General features: G+C 49.2%; 1 protein-coding gene across 1 annotated transcript; it reads right to left on the bottom strand.

Annotated features, from left to right (window-relative positions):
* Window positions 1–3,967: 3,967 nt before the first annotated feature.
* LOC135392424 (uncharacterized) lies at window positions 3,968–16,806 on the bottom strand. Its single transcript, XM_064623138.1, has 7 exons — window positions 16,708–16,806; window positions 15,954–16,112; window positions 10,212–14,609; window positions 7,484–7,747; window positions 7,265–7,377; window positions 4,842–4,894; window positions 3,968–4,218 (listed from the first exon to the last, which is right to left on the bottom strand). The coding sequence occupies exons 1-7, from the start codon at window positions 16,804–16,806 to the stop codon at window positions 3,968–3,970; spliced, it is 5,337 nt and encodes a 1,778-aa protein (XP_064479208.1).
* Window positions 16,807–17,662: the final 856 nt, after the last annotated feature.

The raw sequence follows: 17,662 nt of genomic DNA, 5'->3' as shown, positions 1-17,662 counted from the left end.
CTGCCCTGTTTCCACCTTCAGTACTGCCATTGCACAACTAAGGGATTAGCTCCGGCCCCCAGTAAACCAGAAATACACCAGGTACGTCCCACAAAGATCGCACACGTCGCCTATGTCTGCGACGTCTATCCGACGTTACCTGTATGTCGACAATGTGACATGGAAAACTGTCTCACATTGTATATCCCTGGGACATCAGGTAGATGTAAAAAAAAAAGGACCAAGCGCGCGTTATTTTGCGGAGATACCTAGGAAACGTAACCCTTGGTGGCATGACGTAAGCAAACGGGGAAAATCTTTGGGTTTACTGCTTTATTTAGCAAGTAATCACATTATAGACGGTAGCTTGAGCTAAAGACATGGTATTTGCCAGGATAGGGTATCAGGACGTTAGCGGGTAGCTGACGTCGTTTGCAGACGCACAGGTTAACTGCAAAGACGTTGTCACCGTTGCAAATGTGATACGCCACGCTACACTTAATGACAGTACTCCAACAATTTGCATTTCAGTATATGCTTGCTCTGGTATCTCTTGAAATCCGCTTACGCGGAGGGAGACTGCTTCTCATATAGTGAGAACACATTTGTAGCTTGTCCCATCCTACAGTTGGCACTACGAACACATTTCTAAACGCGGTCTGCATTGGTGGGCCGTGTCTTGGATTATGGGCGAAAGGTCGCTGGGCGCCCATCCCTAAGTGGGGTGTGCTGCCAATAGTAGATCTTCTTTTTGCCTAATTAGTGTGTGCGGCATTCATTTGCTATAGTAGACTATAAATTGCAAATTGATTCAATACAACAGTAGCATAAATTTTAAAATATCCCCTGAACATCCAAATATCCTGAAGAAATGTCTATGCGACTGTTCTGAGATGTGAAAACAGTAGGAATGGCAGTCGCATGGATGTACTTTCTACGTACGTCGCTCTGAGAAGCTCCCATGGATATCCTAACATTCAATTTGCGATATCGCCAGGATGTACCTGGAATGTGTATGGTTTGCTGGGCCACGACATCTACTCCATCCTTTGCGCCAGCTATGTGGACCCATGAGCGTCCCGTCATTCAACCTGCAATCCCGTACCTTCCTCAAAAACACGTAGCTCCTCCTCTAGTAGCTCATCAGCTCTTCTTGGCACATATCAACTCTACCTACCCTTGCTGTCGTCAAATCTTCGCAGATGCATCTGTGATGCGTGACACGTCAGGGGCATCCTTTTACGTCACATATACGAACCACAAACCACCACGGACCACGACCAGTCACCACGGACCACAGCAGGGCGTTCCTCCTTCTTTTGCTGTCTTCCCGCCCCGCCATCATACGTGACCTGCCCAGCATGATCATCCAGGCGTACAATCGGCTCTGTGCAAATGGTCACGTTCTTTCCCTGCAATGGATTCCTGGTCATGTGGGCCTATCCGGTAACTCACGCGCAAATGCGGCTGCACGACGTGCTGCACAAGTTGTGATTCATACCACTGTACATCTGCCCCTTGCTGTTTCTGCCTGCCGTATGTCTATACGCCGCCGGTGTGCTGCTCGTGCCCAAGCGTTCAGAGTTGAGGCTGCCTCATACAACAGTCACCTGCAATCAATCGACCCCTCAGTGAACTTCTTTATTACGTGTCGCTGAACTCGTCACGAGGAATCGCTCCTTCACCGCCTCCGTCTAAACGTCGTCCGCACACCGCTGAAACTGTTCAAATTGGGTCAATATAGCACTCCTCTCTGCACTAGCCGTGGCGTGGTGGGCCTGGTGGCTGATATTCCCCACTGCATCCTACGCTGCCGGCACCACCTTCGGCACCGTGACGCCCTCTGTCGTCGTGTATCCCAACTTGGCTACGGCACTATAACACTGACTACCTTACTGGGTCCCATTGTTCAGCCGAGCCAGTGGGCCGTTACCACTGCGCTCCTCCGCTTTCTGCACGCTTCGAACCTTGTCAACGCCCTGTGATTGTGTGACCGTGTGTGTGATTTTTCAGTTTTAGTTTTCAGTGTTTCTTGTTCTTCCTTTCTCTTTCCTTTTCTTCTTTTTCTTTTCCTTCTCTTCTTTTCCTATTCTTTCCGTTTTCCTTTTCTTCTTTTTTTTTTTGAATAGCAAGCCTACCTGCGTCTGGCTGACCTTTTCTTTCTTTTTTTCTTAATAAACATATCCCCCTTTTCCATTAATTTGCATTTCAGATCTGTTGTTTGTTTGCAGCTGCTGCGTGTAGAACTTTCTGATGCAAAGTTATCATAAAACAGTGGCTGTAATTAAATTTGTTTCTCGTATTGATTGAGTATTGTTTGTCTCATTGAATAATTTGGATTTTCTCTATATGTTCAATAAAATAATATTGCCTTTGTACAAACTTAGCCGACTTCCTCCGTTTTGAAGAAAGACAGTGTCTCCCATTTCGAGGAAGGAATGTGAAAGAGAGAAAGAGTGACCCCAAACCCGGGCTCAAGTAGGAAATGAGTGGGATATGCCTTGGTGTTTTTCATCGTACCGTGTCTATTTTCTGTGTGTTAGTGTGGATACCTCCATCAAAGTAAGGTTTATAGTGTCTGCTAGAATGAAAATTGCATTTCATAGTGTTCGCATAGCTTAGATTGCGAGGATGATTTTATGGTGCTTCAATGACAGATTATTTACCTCTATTGTTTACGTGTTGGAGAATGTGCCGCTTAGAGAAACCGGTTCGCTCTGATATTGATGACCGTTCTCTATTAGTGCTAGCTATTGATTGTTTTCCTCTGTTCTTCAGAATCAAATTATTTTCTTACATTTGCGTTAAACTTGTAATGTTTCTCGTTTTCTTTGAGTATTGTTTCGCTTACGCTAGCATAATATTTCTCGCTTGCTTAGAAAATGTTTGTCTAAAATTGGTTTGCTCTGATATTGATGTCTGTTCTTAGTTTTTGCTGGCTACTGGTTGTTTTCTTCTGTTCTTCAGAATCGAATTTTCTTCTTACATTAGCGATAGTCAGTTCGAATTTCTCAAATTTGTAATGTTTCTCGTTCTGATCGATTGGTTGAGTATTGTTTCGCTATTATTTCCCTATATGTAACTGTTGAAGGGGCGCCAGTATGGAAACCGGTTCCCTCTGATATCGTTGACTGTTCTGTATTAGTGCTGGCCAGGGGTGACCAGTAATACTATTTTTTCGTATTATAATACTAATACATAATACTCCCAAAAATGCGTATTATAATACTAATACAAAGACTTTTTGAAAATGTGTATTATAATAGATAATACTAACACTGTACGTGGGGTGTTCAAGTCAAACCGGGACTTTTCATTTTTCGCGAAAGTAAAATGAACTTACGGGCGAGAAATCAGTTTTATTTTTCAACGTAATCTCCAGCTGCACTAACGCACTTGTCCCAGCGTTTGACGAGGGTTTGCATGCCAGCAGCGTAGAAATCCTTACCGGCGCGTAGCAGCCATGATCGGACCGCATTCTTGACCTCGTCGTCGCAGCTGAAGTGGCGGCCCCCAAGGAACGCCTTCAGTGGCCCGAAGAGATGAAGATCGCTGGGGGCGAGGTCTGGACTGTAAGGGGAATGTGGCAGCAACTCACAGTCAAGTTCCTGTAAGGTGCGTGTCGTGAGATGCGCGGTATGCGGGCGCGCATTGTCCTGTAGGATGAGAACTCCTTTGGTGATGAGGCCCTGCCGCTTTTGCTTCAGCGCCTAATGCACATCCCTGAGAACCTGGTAGTAATATGCACTATTGATGTTGGTACCACTGGGCAGAAAATCAACATGGACAACGCCAGCCTTGTCCCAAAAAACCGTGGCCATGACCTTACCCGCAGGCAGGGTGCTTCGGAACTTCTTGGGAGCTGGCGAAACCGGATGCTTCCACTGTTTTGATGCGCGCGACTCAGGAGTGAAGTGATGCACCCACGTTTCATCGCACGTGATGATCTGTTCAAGGAACGGCTGTCCTTCAGAGTCGAAATGGTACCTTAGCTCTTGGGAGATTTCCAGTCTTCTCTGCGGTCAAACACGGAGAGCTGCCTCGGGATCCAACGGGCACCAACTTTCCGAAACTGGAGGTGTTCATGATTGATAGTGTTCAACGTTCCCACAGAAAGGTCCGTCTTTCCAGCCAGTTCGAGACATGTTATCCGTCGGTCCTTGAGGATCAGGCGCTCCACAAGTTCCACAAGAACTCTGGCACTGGGCTCTGAACCGCCCCGGCCGGGATCGTCCTGCACTGATGTACGGCCGTCTCGGAACCGTTCGCACCACTCAAACGCTTTGCTGCGGCTAAGTGTATCGTGGCCATACTGAGCCTGAAGTCTTCTGTGAATTTCAGATGACTTTACACCTTCATTCACGAGAAACTTCATGACAATCCGCTTTTCGATATGCGCGCTCACCTCGTTGTCAGCCATCTTGTCCAGCACGTGTCTTCTGTTTTGCACAAACTTTGGACCACCACGTGGTGAACGCGGAGGCCTGTCGCGTGTGAAAATGACGAAAAAGAAGTAGCGCGAGCGATTTGTACGAAGTCCCGGTTTGACTTGAACACCCCTCGTATATACGTATTAGGCAGATGGCTACCGACAACTTGCTGCGAGCGCAGTGGAGGAGAAGGACAGCAGGCTATAGCGAAAGTATGACGGGTGAAGTTTTTTTTAATGCCGACAAGGCATGCATAAAATGAAATCACATTAGCTGGCCTTCAGGCAGGCACTCTGGATCTTCAGTCATGTCATGGAACCACTAACGGGATTCGGAAATGTAGAAGCCTCCTTACTTTTAGGTGCTTCGTGAGGTTTGAAGTGGCGTCAAACTGGCTAGACAAGGGCGGTTTCGCTGGTGCACAGAGCTTACATCTCACTGTAAACTTCGTCCCAACAGACTCCTGACTGACAAGCTCAAAAAACCTGCAATTCAGAATTTTTGGCAGCTTCGTAGACGAGTCCGTCATGGTACGACGTACGATACGGAATATGCGAGACATGCGTCTTCAATTTTTAACCACTGCTTCCAGCAGGTCCCCCAAGGTCGCCATTTTCCCATGTATTTGTTCTTATCCCGATGCGTGCAATGCCGGAGGCCGCCCTTAGATACCCCATTGTTACCAGACGTTGGCTTGCGTTCGATTGTAGCGCGCTAAAGATCCAGTTGAAGCACAATCCAAGCCAGGCTAAGTCACCGAAGGAGAAATGGACGACTGCGCCTGCGGCGCCTGGTGCGACGGGTACGCTATGTGATGCACGCAGCCGTGCACTAGATCCTTCCGATCGCTCAACACGTTTAAAAACGGGACCAAAAAGTGAAACACGACACAGAAAGTTAGACTTATAAAGACTAGATTCATTCGCAGAAACAACAAAAACATTGTGCCGCTAAACCTAGCGCGCTGAAGTGATCCGGAACGGCAACAGTGGGGTATCTAGTGGCGGCCTTCTTCGTTGCACGCTTTTCCGAGGTGAGTTTGGGGCACGACCTACTCTATACTAGAGACCTGGACAACTGGCGATCGCCTATGGGAGAGCCGGGTCATGGGATAGTTACGGTAGTGGCCACTGCAAGCGCCACATAGCATTATTGGGGAGAGGGAATGACACTGTCACTCTTGCCACCGTCTTTCGTGCTACACAGGCTGTTGCTAAGCACGCGCTACGCTTATTGCTTCGTCGTCGTCAATACAGCCTACCATGTATTGCCGCGGTTTCGGCAAGTCACGTGGTAACGAATAGTGCGAGCTAGCGCCAAATCCCATAGCCAAGCGGCGATTGTCAGAACTACTACCCCGGTGCTGGGAGCTTTGCGGATGGCCAGGTCTCTAGTATAGTAGTAGGTCGTGGTTTGGGGGACCTGGCTTCCAGTATACGACCATCGGATCGGCTTGAGATTCGCCTTTTGGCTTTGGCTGTAACACAGTGTTGCGAAGCGTCTATGTGAGAACGTTTCATGCACGATCAGCAGAGCGCGATATCACGCTATATTTGGCTTGCAAGGGTGGCGGGCCAAATCGATTTCATTTTGCAACACTAAAGGATCCGCAATGAAAAAGGATGTGTTTTGAATATCATACTTTGGATTCGTGTCTGTATAAAAGCACCCGAGCGCTGTTTTCCTCATATTTGCCAGCTGGGTACTTATGTACTTGATGATAAAGTACCCCAAAAAAGGTACTTCAAGTCCAGTACAAAGTACACATAATGAAATGTACTTCAAGCAAAGTACAAGTACTCAGAAATGTACTTCAAGTAGAACTTGAGTACTTGGTACTTCAAGTACTGCCCATCACTGCGTCTAGCAATCTCAGACTTGTTATAATAAATGTTGTAATTTTGCTTGTTATCATATTGATTAAAAATGTCTTCTTTGATTAAAAGTCAAGTCCTGTGATATAGGTTTTAATTCCAATTCGTTGAAAACTTGTGTGTATGATATGATGATTGCCAATAATAAAAAAAATATTGTATGCATTGGGTTTGATTCTTTCTGTGATATCTCTTCAATGCTATTGCATCAATCCGGTAATGAGTAAGTATATTTTTATTATATGAATCGTATTGTCTTCTGTTTCATCTATTACAGGTCGTGAAGGTTTTTTGGCTAGGTTTTTCCCCTTCACACATTGGCATTACACCATTGGCATTAATAAATATATTGCCACCTGTACCCATGTGTATGACTGCACTTTTCGGGCGAAAAGTCCATCCCAAGTGGCGTGAGGTACAGGTGGACATTATTTATGGCGAGCTGCAAACGGCGCTGAATGGCTGGTCGCGACTTGCCTACTGTCCAAAGGGCAACGTCATCGGCACACACAGAGAATGCTACTTTGCGAGGAATTATCGATTTTATGCCTGCCATTACGACATTGAAGAGTGTAGGACTCAGACTGCTTCCTTGGGGTACGCCTTGATAAACGGGGTGCGTAGGGCTTTGGCCGTGGGATGTGCGGACACAACGAACAGTCCGGCTCGTAAAAAAGTGTGCAGCCAGCTGAAGAGCCGACCAGATACATCAAAAAAGCGCAAGGCGCGCAGCACACAAATGTGCTACACGGTATCTTCTTCTTCTTCTTAACAAACTGAGGGGAGCTGAAACTTGGTGGCTGCCCAAAAGCGCGCCTGCAGCTTCATTTCTTGTGAGTTTCGCACATATGGCAGTGACTATCATACGTGACACTCTGTAGTGAGCATCACATGTACTATTGTGTCTTGTTGACAACTTGTTCTTTAGTAGCGGCTGGATATGTCGCTATTCTTCAAGAATGCACAGAAGGTTTTCATTACCTTGTCTTGTTGTTGAGGACTGGGCCAAGGTCCAAGAATCTTGTAGAACCGGAATGGACGGTTGTCAAGTTTTTCCAGTGTCGTTTGAAGTTTTCTTCTATGTTTCTCAAACACTGGGCAATGCATTATGACGTGATGCGTATCTTCAGGGACGTTGTAAGTTCTGCAAAGTGGGGAGTTTGCTAGCTTCATTCTGTGAAGTGTTTTTCTTGTACATACTTGTCCCAGTCGGGTCCTGTGAATAGCTATTTGAATGGTTCTTTCTAGGCTGACAGGGATATTTGTTTTCAGACCTGGATCTATTGTAGAGAGGTAATCTGCGGGCTGTAGAGATGCCTTCCAGAGGTTTCTAATGAGTTGTTGAATTGTGCTCTTCAGGTGGACTTTGCTGTCGGCCTTTGAGAAGGGTATGGCACTAAGCTTGGTCTTCTGCAATGCTGCTTTTGCTGCCTTGTCGGCAGCGTCGTTGCCTGGAATTCCGCACTGGGAGGGGATCCGCTGTAGAGTTACATTGTGTCCATTTTGTATGACCTCTTGGAAGGTGACAAGAATTTTATAAACCAAAAAGTTGTTGTCACACTGTTTGGTGATGGCCTGTAGGGCTGACTTGGAGTCGGTGCATATTAGCCAACTTTTGTGTACGGATCTCTTGATAAAACAGAGTGCCTTCAGTATGCCGTGAAGCTCCGCTGTGGTGGAGGATGTGCCGTGTGAGAGCCTGTATCATTTGGCTCTGTTTTCAGCGGCGAAGGTACTTGCTGATTTTCCTGAAGTAATTGAGCCATCAGTGTAGATCACTGTCTCCACAGGGAAGTTGTCTTGCAGGTGGGCGAGGGAGAGTGTCCTTAACACCAAGGCATCTGTTTCCGACTTTGTAGTTATTCCTGGGATCTGTGTGCAGGTTTTCGGTTGCAAAAGGAGCCATGTTGGGTGTTCTTGTCGCAGAGTGTGGACTCTCTTCTTGGGAAGGGTTGTGTTTAACTCCAGAAGTGCCTTTGCTGTTTGGCTTTTGTAACGGGCTTGTATTTTTTTAGGTAGTTGATGATCCGTGTGCCTGGTGGGTAGCCGTACAATGTGCCGTTATGTCTCTTGATGCCGTAGAGCTAAACAAGAAACTAAGCTTAACAACTTACTGAGAAAAAGCCTCAGGATTTGTCTCGGGCTACCAAGAACAGCCAGAACACCAATAGTCCTGGTAGAAGCACGCGAAACGACACGGTATCATACGCGCACTTGATGTCGAGGAAAACTGATACAACAATCCGCCGATGTGCACGAGCATGTTGGACTGTAGAAACAAAGTCGAGAACTGGATTCATGGAACTTGGAGCTTCGGTGGCGGCGAAAGTCTGCCATTTCGTGAGGGAACGCACCTTGCTTTTCGAGCCACCATTCGAGACAATGCAAAACCATTCTCTCCATCAGTTTTCCCACACTGCTTGTCAGGCTCACAGGGCAAAAAGAGGACAGGGCATTTGGTGGTTTGCCTGGTTTCAGGACGGGAACGACTAACGCCTCCTTCCAGGTAGATGGTAGAGATCCCTGCTGCCAAGACGTAATATAAACATGAAGGAAAGCTTGGAGTGACGGACCGTCAAGGTTTCGCAGTGCGGCATAAGTGTTGTTATCTGGTCCAGGGGATGAGCCCACATTCACAAGTTTCAAAGCCGTCTTTAGCTCGATTAGAGTGAAGTCGCGGTCCATAACCTCCGATGGATGGGGCCAGTCTTAGTGAATTTCGGCCGTCATGCTCTGGACAAAAATGCTGTGTACCGCAGTCGTGGAGGCAGCCGTCGGTGTCGTTAGTACGACGGAGAAATCTGTCGCTAACGTGGTTTCGTCTACACCCTTCACGATAGCCAACGCCGAGAGAGGATTCTTTTGTGGGGGTGCATTCTTCAGAGCTCGAATTATCCTCCAGACCCATGTGGCCGGGTCAAATGGTGAAAGGTGTTGACAACACTTACGCCAACGCTTCCGGTCTTCTTTTTTAAGTTCTCGTGTTACGTCAGCTTTCATCCGGCGGTATGCTACAATGTCAGGAAGTTGCCCTTGTTAACTACCTTGAGCGGGAACGGCGTTGCATCCACAAGAATGCCCCAAGTTAGCCCCGAAAAGATAGGCCAGAGAGACTCAGTCTAAAAAACTACTTGGAGCTTTACTCCTACGTGTCACACAACCCAACAAGAGAGTAATGTTGAATTCCAATGGCAGATTCGGAGCGCTTCCGGAGCAAGTTTTGTTGCTCCGCCGAGAGCAAGTCTGTTCTATTGGCAGATTGGGAACAGTTCTGGAGTATTCCAATGGCAGCTTTGGAGCGGCATTCGAGCCAAGGTCGCTCCAGGGAGCAACCAAGAATGCTCCGCCAAAATAGGCAGATTCAACCGGAACTCTACGTGACGTGTCACTTGTCGCTCGTGCTTCCTATTTCCTGGCCCTGCTTCAGCAACATGGCCGCTTCCCGACGCGTCTTCGCCGTGACTACGTTAGCAATTTTGTTTCTTGAAGAAAGCAATAAGCCAGACAACACCAGGGCAACGTTAGGAGGTTAGGAGGACCTTGATGTTGCAAAACATGACGTTGTATCGGAACATGAGTACAAGCTTCTTCTTCTTCTTCTTCTTCTTCCTCCGTCTCTGGCCGCCATCCACTAAAGGGAGATTGGCCAGGGCTAAACTCCAAGTTGGGCTTAAGTGTTCCAATCGCAGATTCGGATCACTTGCTCTAGGCCAGATCAAGCCGCTCCACTGCGGAGTGTGCCACTTGCTCCGACTCTGCCATTGGAATTCAACATAAGAAAGTGAAGAAGTCATTCGATGTCACGTGGTTCATGATATCGCTTCAACGTCGTCGTCCAATGATAGTCCCTTTTAAACATATTTACACATCCTCCCCCGCCGAATGAAATTCATCCCAGCAATGCTTCAAGGGGGTGTAGTAGCTGTACCGGTCTTCTTGTCACGTTCCCCGTTGGCAGCTTTATGGTACATGCTCGGACTTTGTCATCCCTTCCCTTGTGTAGCGTCACAATCCGCACGGTTTTCCAAAGATTGCGTGGAACCTTGTCTTCATGCAGTAAGGCAAGATCTCCTTCCTTCAGCGAATGGTACCCCACGGGCTTAGAGACGTGGGCAGACCTCAGGTGTAGCAGATATTCTCTGTGCCACCTTCTCCAGAAATGATCAGCTATTCTCTGGCGGTGACACCATCGACGGGAAAGGTCGGTCGCAGATGATGACGGCTGTTGATGTTCACCACTCGGAAGTGCCATGAGTCGTCGACCAATCAGCAGGTGAGCAGGCGTCAACGCGGCAGGCTCGTCAGGTGATTCGTGTAAGTACGTAAGCGGGCGAGAATTTATCGACGCTTCGGCGTCCTGCAGCACAGTCATCATCTCTTCGAACGTTAAAGACTGTCGTCCAAGTACCTTTCGGAGACACTGCTTCGTCGTACGCACCAGCCTTTCCCACCAGCCGCCCCACCACGCTGCCCTCTCAACGATGAATTTCCACTTTATTTGGTGGGAGGCGAAATAATCCTGGATCTCGCTCTGTCGCACGGCCGTCTGCAACTTCTGAATATCCCGGCACGCTTTCTTGAAGGTCAATGCATTGTCCGAGTACACAGTATTCGGTAATCCTCGTCGGGAAACGAAACGGCGAAACGCCATGAAAAATGAGCGTGCTGTAAGATCCGAAACGAGTTCGAAGTGCACGGCCCGCGTTGTTGCGCACGTAAAGAGCGCAATGTACGACTTTAACGAGCCGCGCTCGGATCGCACCATCACAGGCCCAGCAAAGTCCACTCCCACTACTTCGAAGGGCTGGTTGGGAGTAATTCTGTCAGATGGCAGTGGAGCAGTGGGAGCTGAAGCTGCCTTGACCCGATTACGCGAGCAGGTGATGCATCGGAATGTGAGCGCTTTTGTTAGTTGTCGGCCTTGTGGAATCCACCAGCGCTCTCTTACTTCGTTCAATGTGTCTTGCAAGCCTCCGTGCAGTGTTCTGTGATGAGCACGTTCCACAACAAGTTTCGTGTAGTGATGCGCGCGGGGAAGTATGATTGGACATTTCACGTCCTCTCCATCTGCTCCGCACTGCAGTCTCGTCCGTAAGCGTATGATGCCGTTGTCGTCCAGGTACGGTCGCAGATTGGCCAACTTTGAATCAGGTGCCACTGGATGACCCATCTGTAGCAGATTAACCTCCTCGGCGAAATGCTCCGCCTGTGCCTGCTTTACCCAAAGGTTATCCGCGTCGTTGAGCTCCTTGACCGTTAGAGTGCCGACAGTTCGACCGTTACGGCATCGCACGATACGCTCGAAGCGTAGGACCCAAGCAGTAACTCTTGTCAGTCTCCGGTGGCTGCTGTATTTCTCTGCATCCACGATCGCAGAATTCGATGACACCGAGACTTGCAGGATGCTAGATTTGAAACTCCTCTCGTCGTTTGTCATGTCGTCCCATTCGACGTCGCTGTTTGGCCAACTTGACGAGTCGAGAGGAAGCCAAGCGGGTCCCTGCCACCAGGTGCTGCTATCCACCAGTGCCCTCGCTGGCATGCCTCTAGTAAGACAATCGGCAGGGTTGTCCGTCCCCGGACAATGTTTCCATCTTCGGTGATCGGTCTTTTGCTGAATTTCCTCAACGCGGTTGCTCACGAACTGCTTCCATTCACTCGGGGGTCTTCTTATCCACCAAAGCGCAATCATTGAGTCCGACCATACGAAGTAGTCAAAATCCAATCCTGTGCAGATCCGCGTAAGGTAGTTCAACATTCTCGAGCCGATCAACGCAGCCATTAGTTCGAGGCGAGGCAGGGTCAACTTTTTTTTTTGGGGGGGGGGGGGGGCTACTCGAGATTTAGAGAGAACAATTGTTGATGTTACAGTTCCGTCTTTGTTTTCAACTCGAAGATACGCTACAGCCCCGTAGCCCTTGGGACTTGCGTCACAAAATATGTGGAGTTGCGGATTTCTGTGACCGCTTGGCAGGAAGCAACGGTCCACGCTGACCTTTGTCAGTTCCTGAATTTCGTTGCACCATTCGTTCCAGAGTTTTTGCTTGTCTTCTGACATAGGTGAATCCCACTCATTCTCCTCAACCCACAAAGCCTGGAACAGCATTTTTGCGCGCACGGTGAACGGGTTAAGGAAGCCGAGAGGGTCGTAAATCCTGGCTGCAGCTTGCAGTACGTTCCGTTTGGTGCCTGTGAGGCGATCGACGTAGTTGAGGATTGAGTCTAAACTACACGAAAGTGTATCCTCGCTTTTGTCCCACACCGTCCCAAGCACCTTTGTCGTCTTGCAGTCACTGTTCGGTACAACCCCCTCCTCTGGAGCAAAAACGTCTTGAAGAGTTGCACAGTTAGAAGCCCACTTGCATAGGCGCATTTTCGCTTTCTCAGTGATGTCGTTTGCTTCCCTGTAGAGCTTAATTGCTGACTCGACGTCCGCTGCTCCGGTCAGAAGGTCGTCAACATAGAATGATGAGGCCAGGACCTCAGCCGTCTTCTGCAGACCACCGGTGACGCAGTTGAAATGATACAGTAGAGTTGCCGCGAGCAGGAATGGACTAGCCGGTGTGCCGAAAGGTACACGCTGCATCCGCCATTCCACAATATTCGTACTGAGGGTTAAGTTCTTCCGCTGCGGCACATCGTCAAACCATAAGAAACGCAAGGCATCCCTGTCGCGTTCGTCAACGCTGATCTGCAGAAAAGCCTTTTCTATGTCCGCAGTAATTCCAATTGGGTGCATTCTGAAGCGGATCAATACGTCCAACAAGTCTGGTTGCACCTTTGGCCCCTTTTCTAGGTGGTCGTTGAGAGATGTACAAGAGCCAGAATGCGATGACGCGTCAAAGACGACCCGCATTTTCGTTGACGTTGACTGAGGTCGGAGGACCTCACGATGGGGCATGTAGTACACGCGTTTGTATGGCTTCGACCCAGATGCAGGCACTGGTTCAGCATGGCCGCTCAGCTGATAGGCTCGAATATTTTTGTCGTACTCCGTAATCAGCTCGTCATCATGTGCCAGCCGATTTACCAACCGCCTCAGTCTTTTCTCCGCAATATCGCGATTGTCACGCAAGGGGACGTCGATGTGCTTCCAGGGGAGGCACACCTCATAACGCCCGTTGGCAATCTTTATGTTACGCTGAAACTCTGCCAGTACTTCATTACCCGCAGCCGTTGGTGAGGGGTTTTCGTTGATGCCTGTGTTTTCGACCTCCCAAATTCGCCGTATCTCTTCGTCTTGTATCGTCATGCAGTTAACGTTTGTCCTCAGCACTATGAGGCTGTCAGCTTGCCGTGCGATGAGAGACTTCGTAGCACTTGGGCCCTGGAAGGTCCAACCCAACTTAGTCTTTACCGCAACCAGTTCTTGCTGTCTTCCATAGCAGCGGATTTCTCCTGAGATTAGTTTTGACACTTGATCAGATCCGACTAGCAGACTGATGCCACTGACTTGAGGGATGCCAGGAAAAGCAACAATGTCGGCGATCTTCTCCCCGCAGTCCCCCAGTTCCACTACATGTTCACTGTCAACTGGTGATTCTTCGATGTCTTTACAAATCAGAGGTACAACGATGGCCGCAAGAGTAATCTCTTCATTACCGTACTGGCTCCTAACAGTCACCTCCACCACGCTCCGCTTGATAGGCGTGCAGTCCGATCCCGAGGCGAACGTATGGATGCCGATCACCACTTGTGCCACCTCCTTCAAACCAAGTTCTTGGGCGAGGTCCTCGCGGATGAACGTCCTGGAACTTCCACTGTCAACGATACCTCGAATGTACAGGCACCTGGAGTTCGCCACTGCCCATCCGCGAAATGTTTGTAGGAGGACAGTGCTCAGATTGGAGACCGCTGTCATTAGCCCAGGAGCTTCTAACGTGTGCGAAGCGTTCGTGGCCTGTCCGCCTTCGATCGGTTTGGGCTTCCAGTTAGGGTCGCACATAGTGTCCACGTGCCGACCACAGCATTTTGAGCATTTTCCCCTGAACCGACACTCTTTAGAACTGTGGTAGCTTTTCGTACATCGAAAGCAGCGTCGGTTCTTTGCGAGAGCCTTCTTTTTATCCTCCAATGGTACGTCAGCCTTGCATGTCTCCGTTATGTGAGATTTTTCATTACAGAAGATGCAGCTCAGTAGACCCGCCGTTGTCCGGCTGTGCAAGGCAAGGGCCGATGGCGTACCAGCATGATCCTTGGTAGTGGTCGCCCGCTGTTTGCGCTGCTTGTCGTCCAGCTGGACACATAATCCACTTTTCTCTCTGCTTTCAACCTCTTTCTTCAAGAATCCAAGAAGCTTGTTCAATGCAGCAAGGAACTCTATGCGCTAGATCGTGAAGTTGAGGAGCACACTCCCGCTGAAGAGTTCGACACGGATTATGCATCTGTGCTACAGTATGAAGAAAAGATCACAGAGTATATTGCCAAGTTAACTCGGACCTACGAACAGCTTCAAGTAGCGACGACATCGGACTCTCCACCAGCGGTACCGACAACGATCGGGTCCCTAACGGCACCGTCTGGCTCTGGCGTCAAGCTACAACGCCTCCAGCTCATGAAGTTTCGTGGCGATCTTGCAGAATGGCAGCCCTTCTGGGAGCAATACAAGGCGAACATACACGAAAACAGGAAGCTAAGTAAACGTGACAAGTTTCACTACCTTCGTTCATTGCTTCTGGGACCTGCTGCTGCAGCACTGTCAGGGCTCCAAACTACTGAGGCGGCCTATGACGACGCGATTGCCCTGCTCACTCAACACCCTGTTCGACGAGCCGTTCTTTCTGCTCTGCGGCGTAATGCCCTAAGGTGGTTAATTGCTGGAGAATGACCGACATGACCTGTTACCCTTTTAGACAGGACCGCCGCGTCCTGAAAGGCGCAACGAATGGCTTGCGAGAGGGCCTCTGGGGACATACCGGTGTACACAAATGTTTGGAGGCCGGCACGAAAGAGACTCCAGTTCGTGAAAGTCATCAGTCCAGTAGTGCGTGGGAGAGGCAGTCTGTCATGCGAAATATATAGGAGAAAATGGTCACTACTTCGGGTATCGACATCGGTAGCGCACGACAAGTGGCTAATTATGTCTGCTGAGCACCACGAAAGATATCCAGTACATCGAGTGGCGTTGGTGATCGCATATAAGTTGGCTGTCGGTTATTAAGTAGGCACATGTGAGCATTCTTCATTGCTTCCAACAACCTCCTTCCCCGTCCGTCCGTCCTACGACTTCCCCAGGCCGTATGATGAGCATTGAAGTCACCCAGCACGAGAGCTGGGGATTCCAGTCAATTGAATAAGCGTTCGAGGTCAGTCCACGGAAACTGCACCGCGGGACGTAGATAGATACTGACGACTGTTAACAGCGTGTGCCCAAGGCAGATCTTGCAGATGACATAGCCATAAGAGCGATGACCCTATAGGTGCAGCAACGAGGTCATTACGAACGTATAACGCTGTTCTGCTCTCAGAGGACTGATAAGGTCGATCGATTGTATATCCACTAACGCGGTGTGCAGCATCCATGCCATGTTCGCATACAGCTATGAAAGTGAACCTGTACTGTTGTAGCTGAGATTTCAAATCAGGGAGCTTGTTACGTAGGCTACGAGGATTCCACTGCATCGCTATGGCCTTTCTATTCAATTTCATCATGCTGAGGTAAAGATAATACCTCCAATGCCAGAAGCGCTTCAACCTCGGGCAGTTGCGATGTTCCAGGAAACGCAGAGACGATTGCCTTGACTGCCGCGAGTACCGCAGAGAAGAGTGTCAGAGAGCCCATCAGCTTCGGTGGTTGATGGTGGTAACTGTTTTCTGATGCCTGCTGGTTCTGTCACAGTGGCGTAAGTGCGTGTAATCTGCCTTGATGGACCAGGGGGTGTTTGATGGCTGCTTCTGATGGGCTTGGCCGCGATGGTGCTCTGCAACCTTCGTTCGGCTTGTGCAGACCGAGGTGGGAGTGCAGGAAAGTCGTGTTCATTTGTACAAGACGCGACGGTGGCACTACCACCCCTGGGAGCGTCAGATGGAAGTCGTAGTATTCTATCTTGGTGTCTTTTTGTGGCGGCGGTCTTCACAGGACATAAAGAGAACGATGCACGATGGCCGGATTTGCAGTTAGCACCCTTTGGCTCTCTCTGCGTCTTTCAGGTAGAGCACGACATCGTCATTGGAGCACTCCTTAGGCACAGCATAAATCTTGCATATTTCCATATTTCTGGGGCACGATTGAGGTATTGATGGTAAGACAGGGATTCCAGCTAAACACTTATCTGACAAAAGGTTGCGGGCAGCCACTTCAGAGTGGACGGAGACGAAGAGGGAACCATCTCGGTGGAAATGGTAGTGCATAACCTGTTGCTGGGCTAGCTGGTGTATCTCGCTAGCGACTGCCCTAACCTTCCAGACCGACCTTCCAGACTGACCTTCCAGAAGGAGTAGTAGAGCTCCCTTTCACCCGCAAGGCTATGGGAAAGTACCCTCTTTGGGTTGGTGCCAAAAAGCTCGAGCCTGTACGTTCCCATAGAAATAGAAAGAAAAAATGGAAACGTAGGTCGCACAGGTGCGACCAGCTGTTCCAGGATGCTTGACGTGCGGAAGCACTGAATGATTTAAAAGATTATTTCAGATTATTCCTCTTTGGGTTAGTGTAAAGAATCTCGAGCCTGTAGGTTTCCATCGCTTCCTTGGTGTGGTCATGGACTTGGACGTGCGCTGGGCTCGCCACATTAAGCACCTTGAAACCAAAGTGCAGCGATGGCTTCCAGCATCTTTCTGGCTTAGGATGGGGCTGTGATCAGCGCTCCCTTCTAGCCATTCACGCGGTTTTGGTGAAGACAACTGTGCTTTACAGCCTTCCAATCTTGCACAGGATTTCCATAATGTCATTAAATACCCTTCGGACACTGTTTGCCCGAAGCCTTCGTCGCTGCCTTGCAGTTTTAGGAATGGCTGAAACACGGCAAGTCCTGGCTGAAGCTGGTGAACACCCGGTCAAGGTTCTCCGTGAACGTGAAACGGCTCGACACTTCCTAGGTTTGCGTTCGCACATTGTCCGTCACCCACTCCTCAGAAAAATTCGATACCGCCCTGAAAGTGATTTCCATCGCGTAGCACAGAGGACACGCCAGGCTCTCACTGGCCTCATAGCTAAGGACGTCACACCGCAAGACGCCCCCTGGTCTCTGCCTGTGCCACCCACCTTTGTACGTCTTCCGGACCTCCAGGAACGAAGAGATTAGGTTCCCCTTCAAGTCCTTCAAGCCCATTTTTATGCTCTGGTAGACGCGAAGTTTTCTACCTCTGCCACAGCATAGACCGATGGCGCATCTCGAAATGGCAAGTCCGCCTCGGCATTCGTCATCCCGAAGGATGTCGCGT

The sequence above is a fragment of the Ornithodoros turicata genome, chromosome 4 (genome assembly GCF_037126465.1).
Source record: "Ornithodoros turicata isolate Travis chromosome 4, ASM3712646v1, whole genome shotgun sequence".
NCBI classification, from domain to species: domain Eukaryota; kingdom Metazoa; phylum Arthropoda; class Arachnida; order Ixodida; family Argasidae; genus Ornithodoros; species Ornithodoros turicata.
The sequence above is the reverse complement of the archived record's forward strand: the minus strand, read 5'-3'. Positions and strand labels throughout refer to the sequence as shown.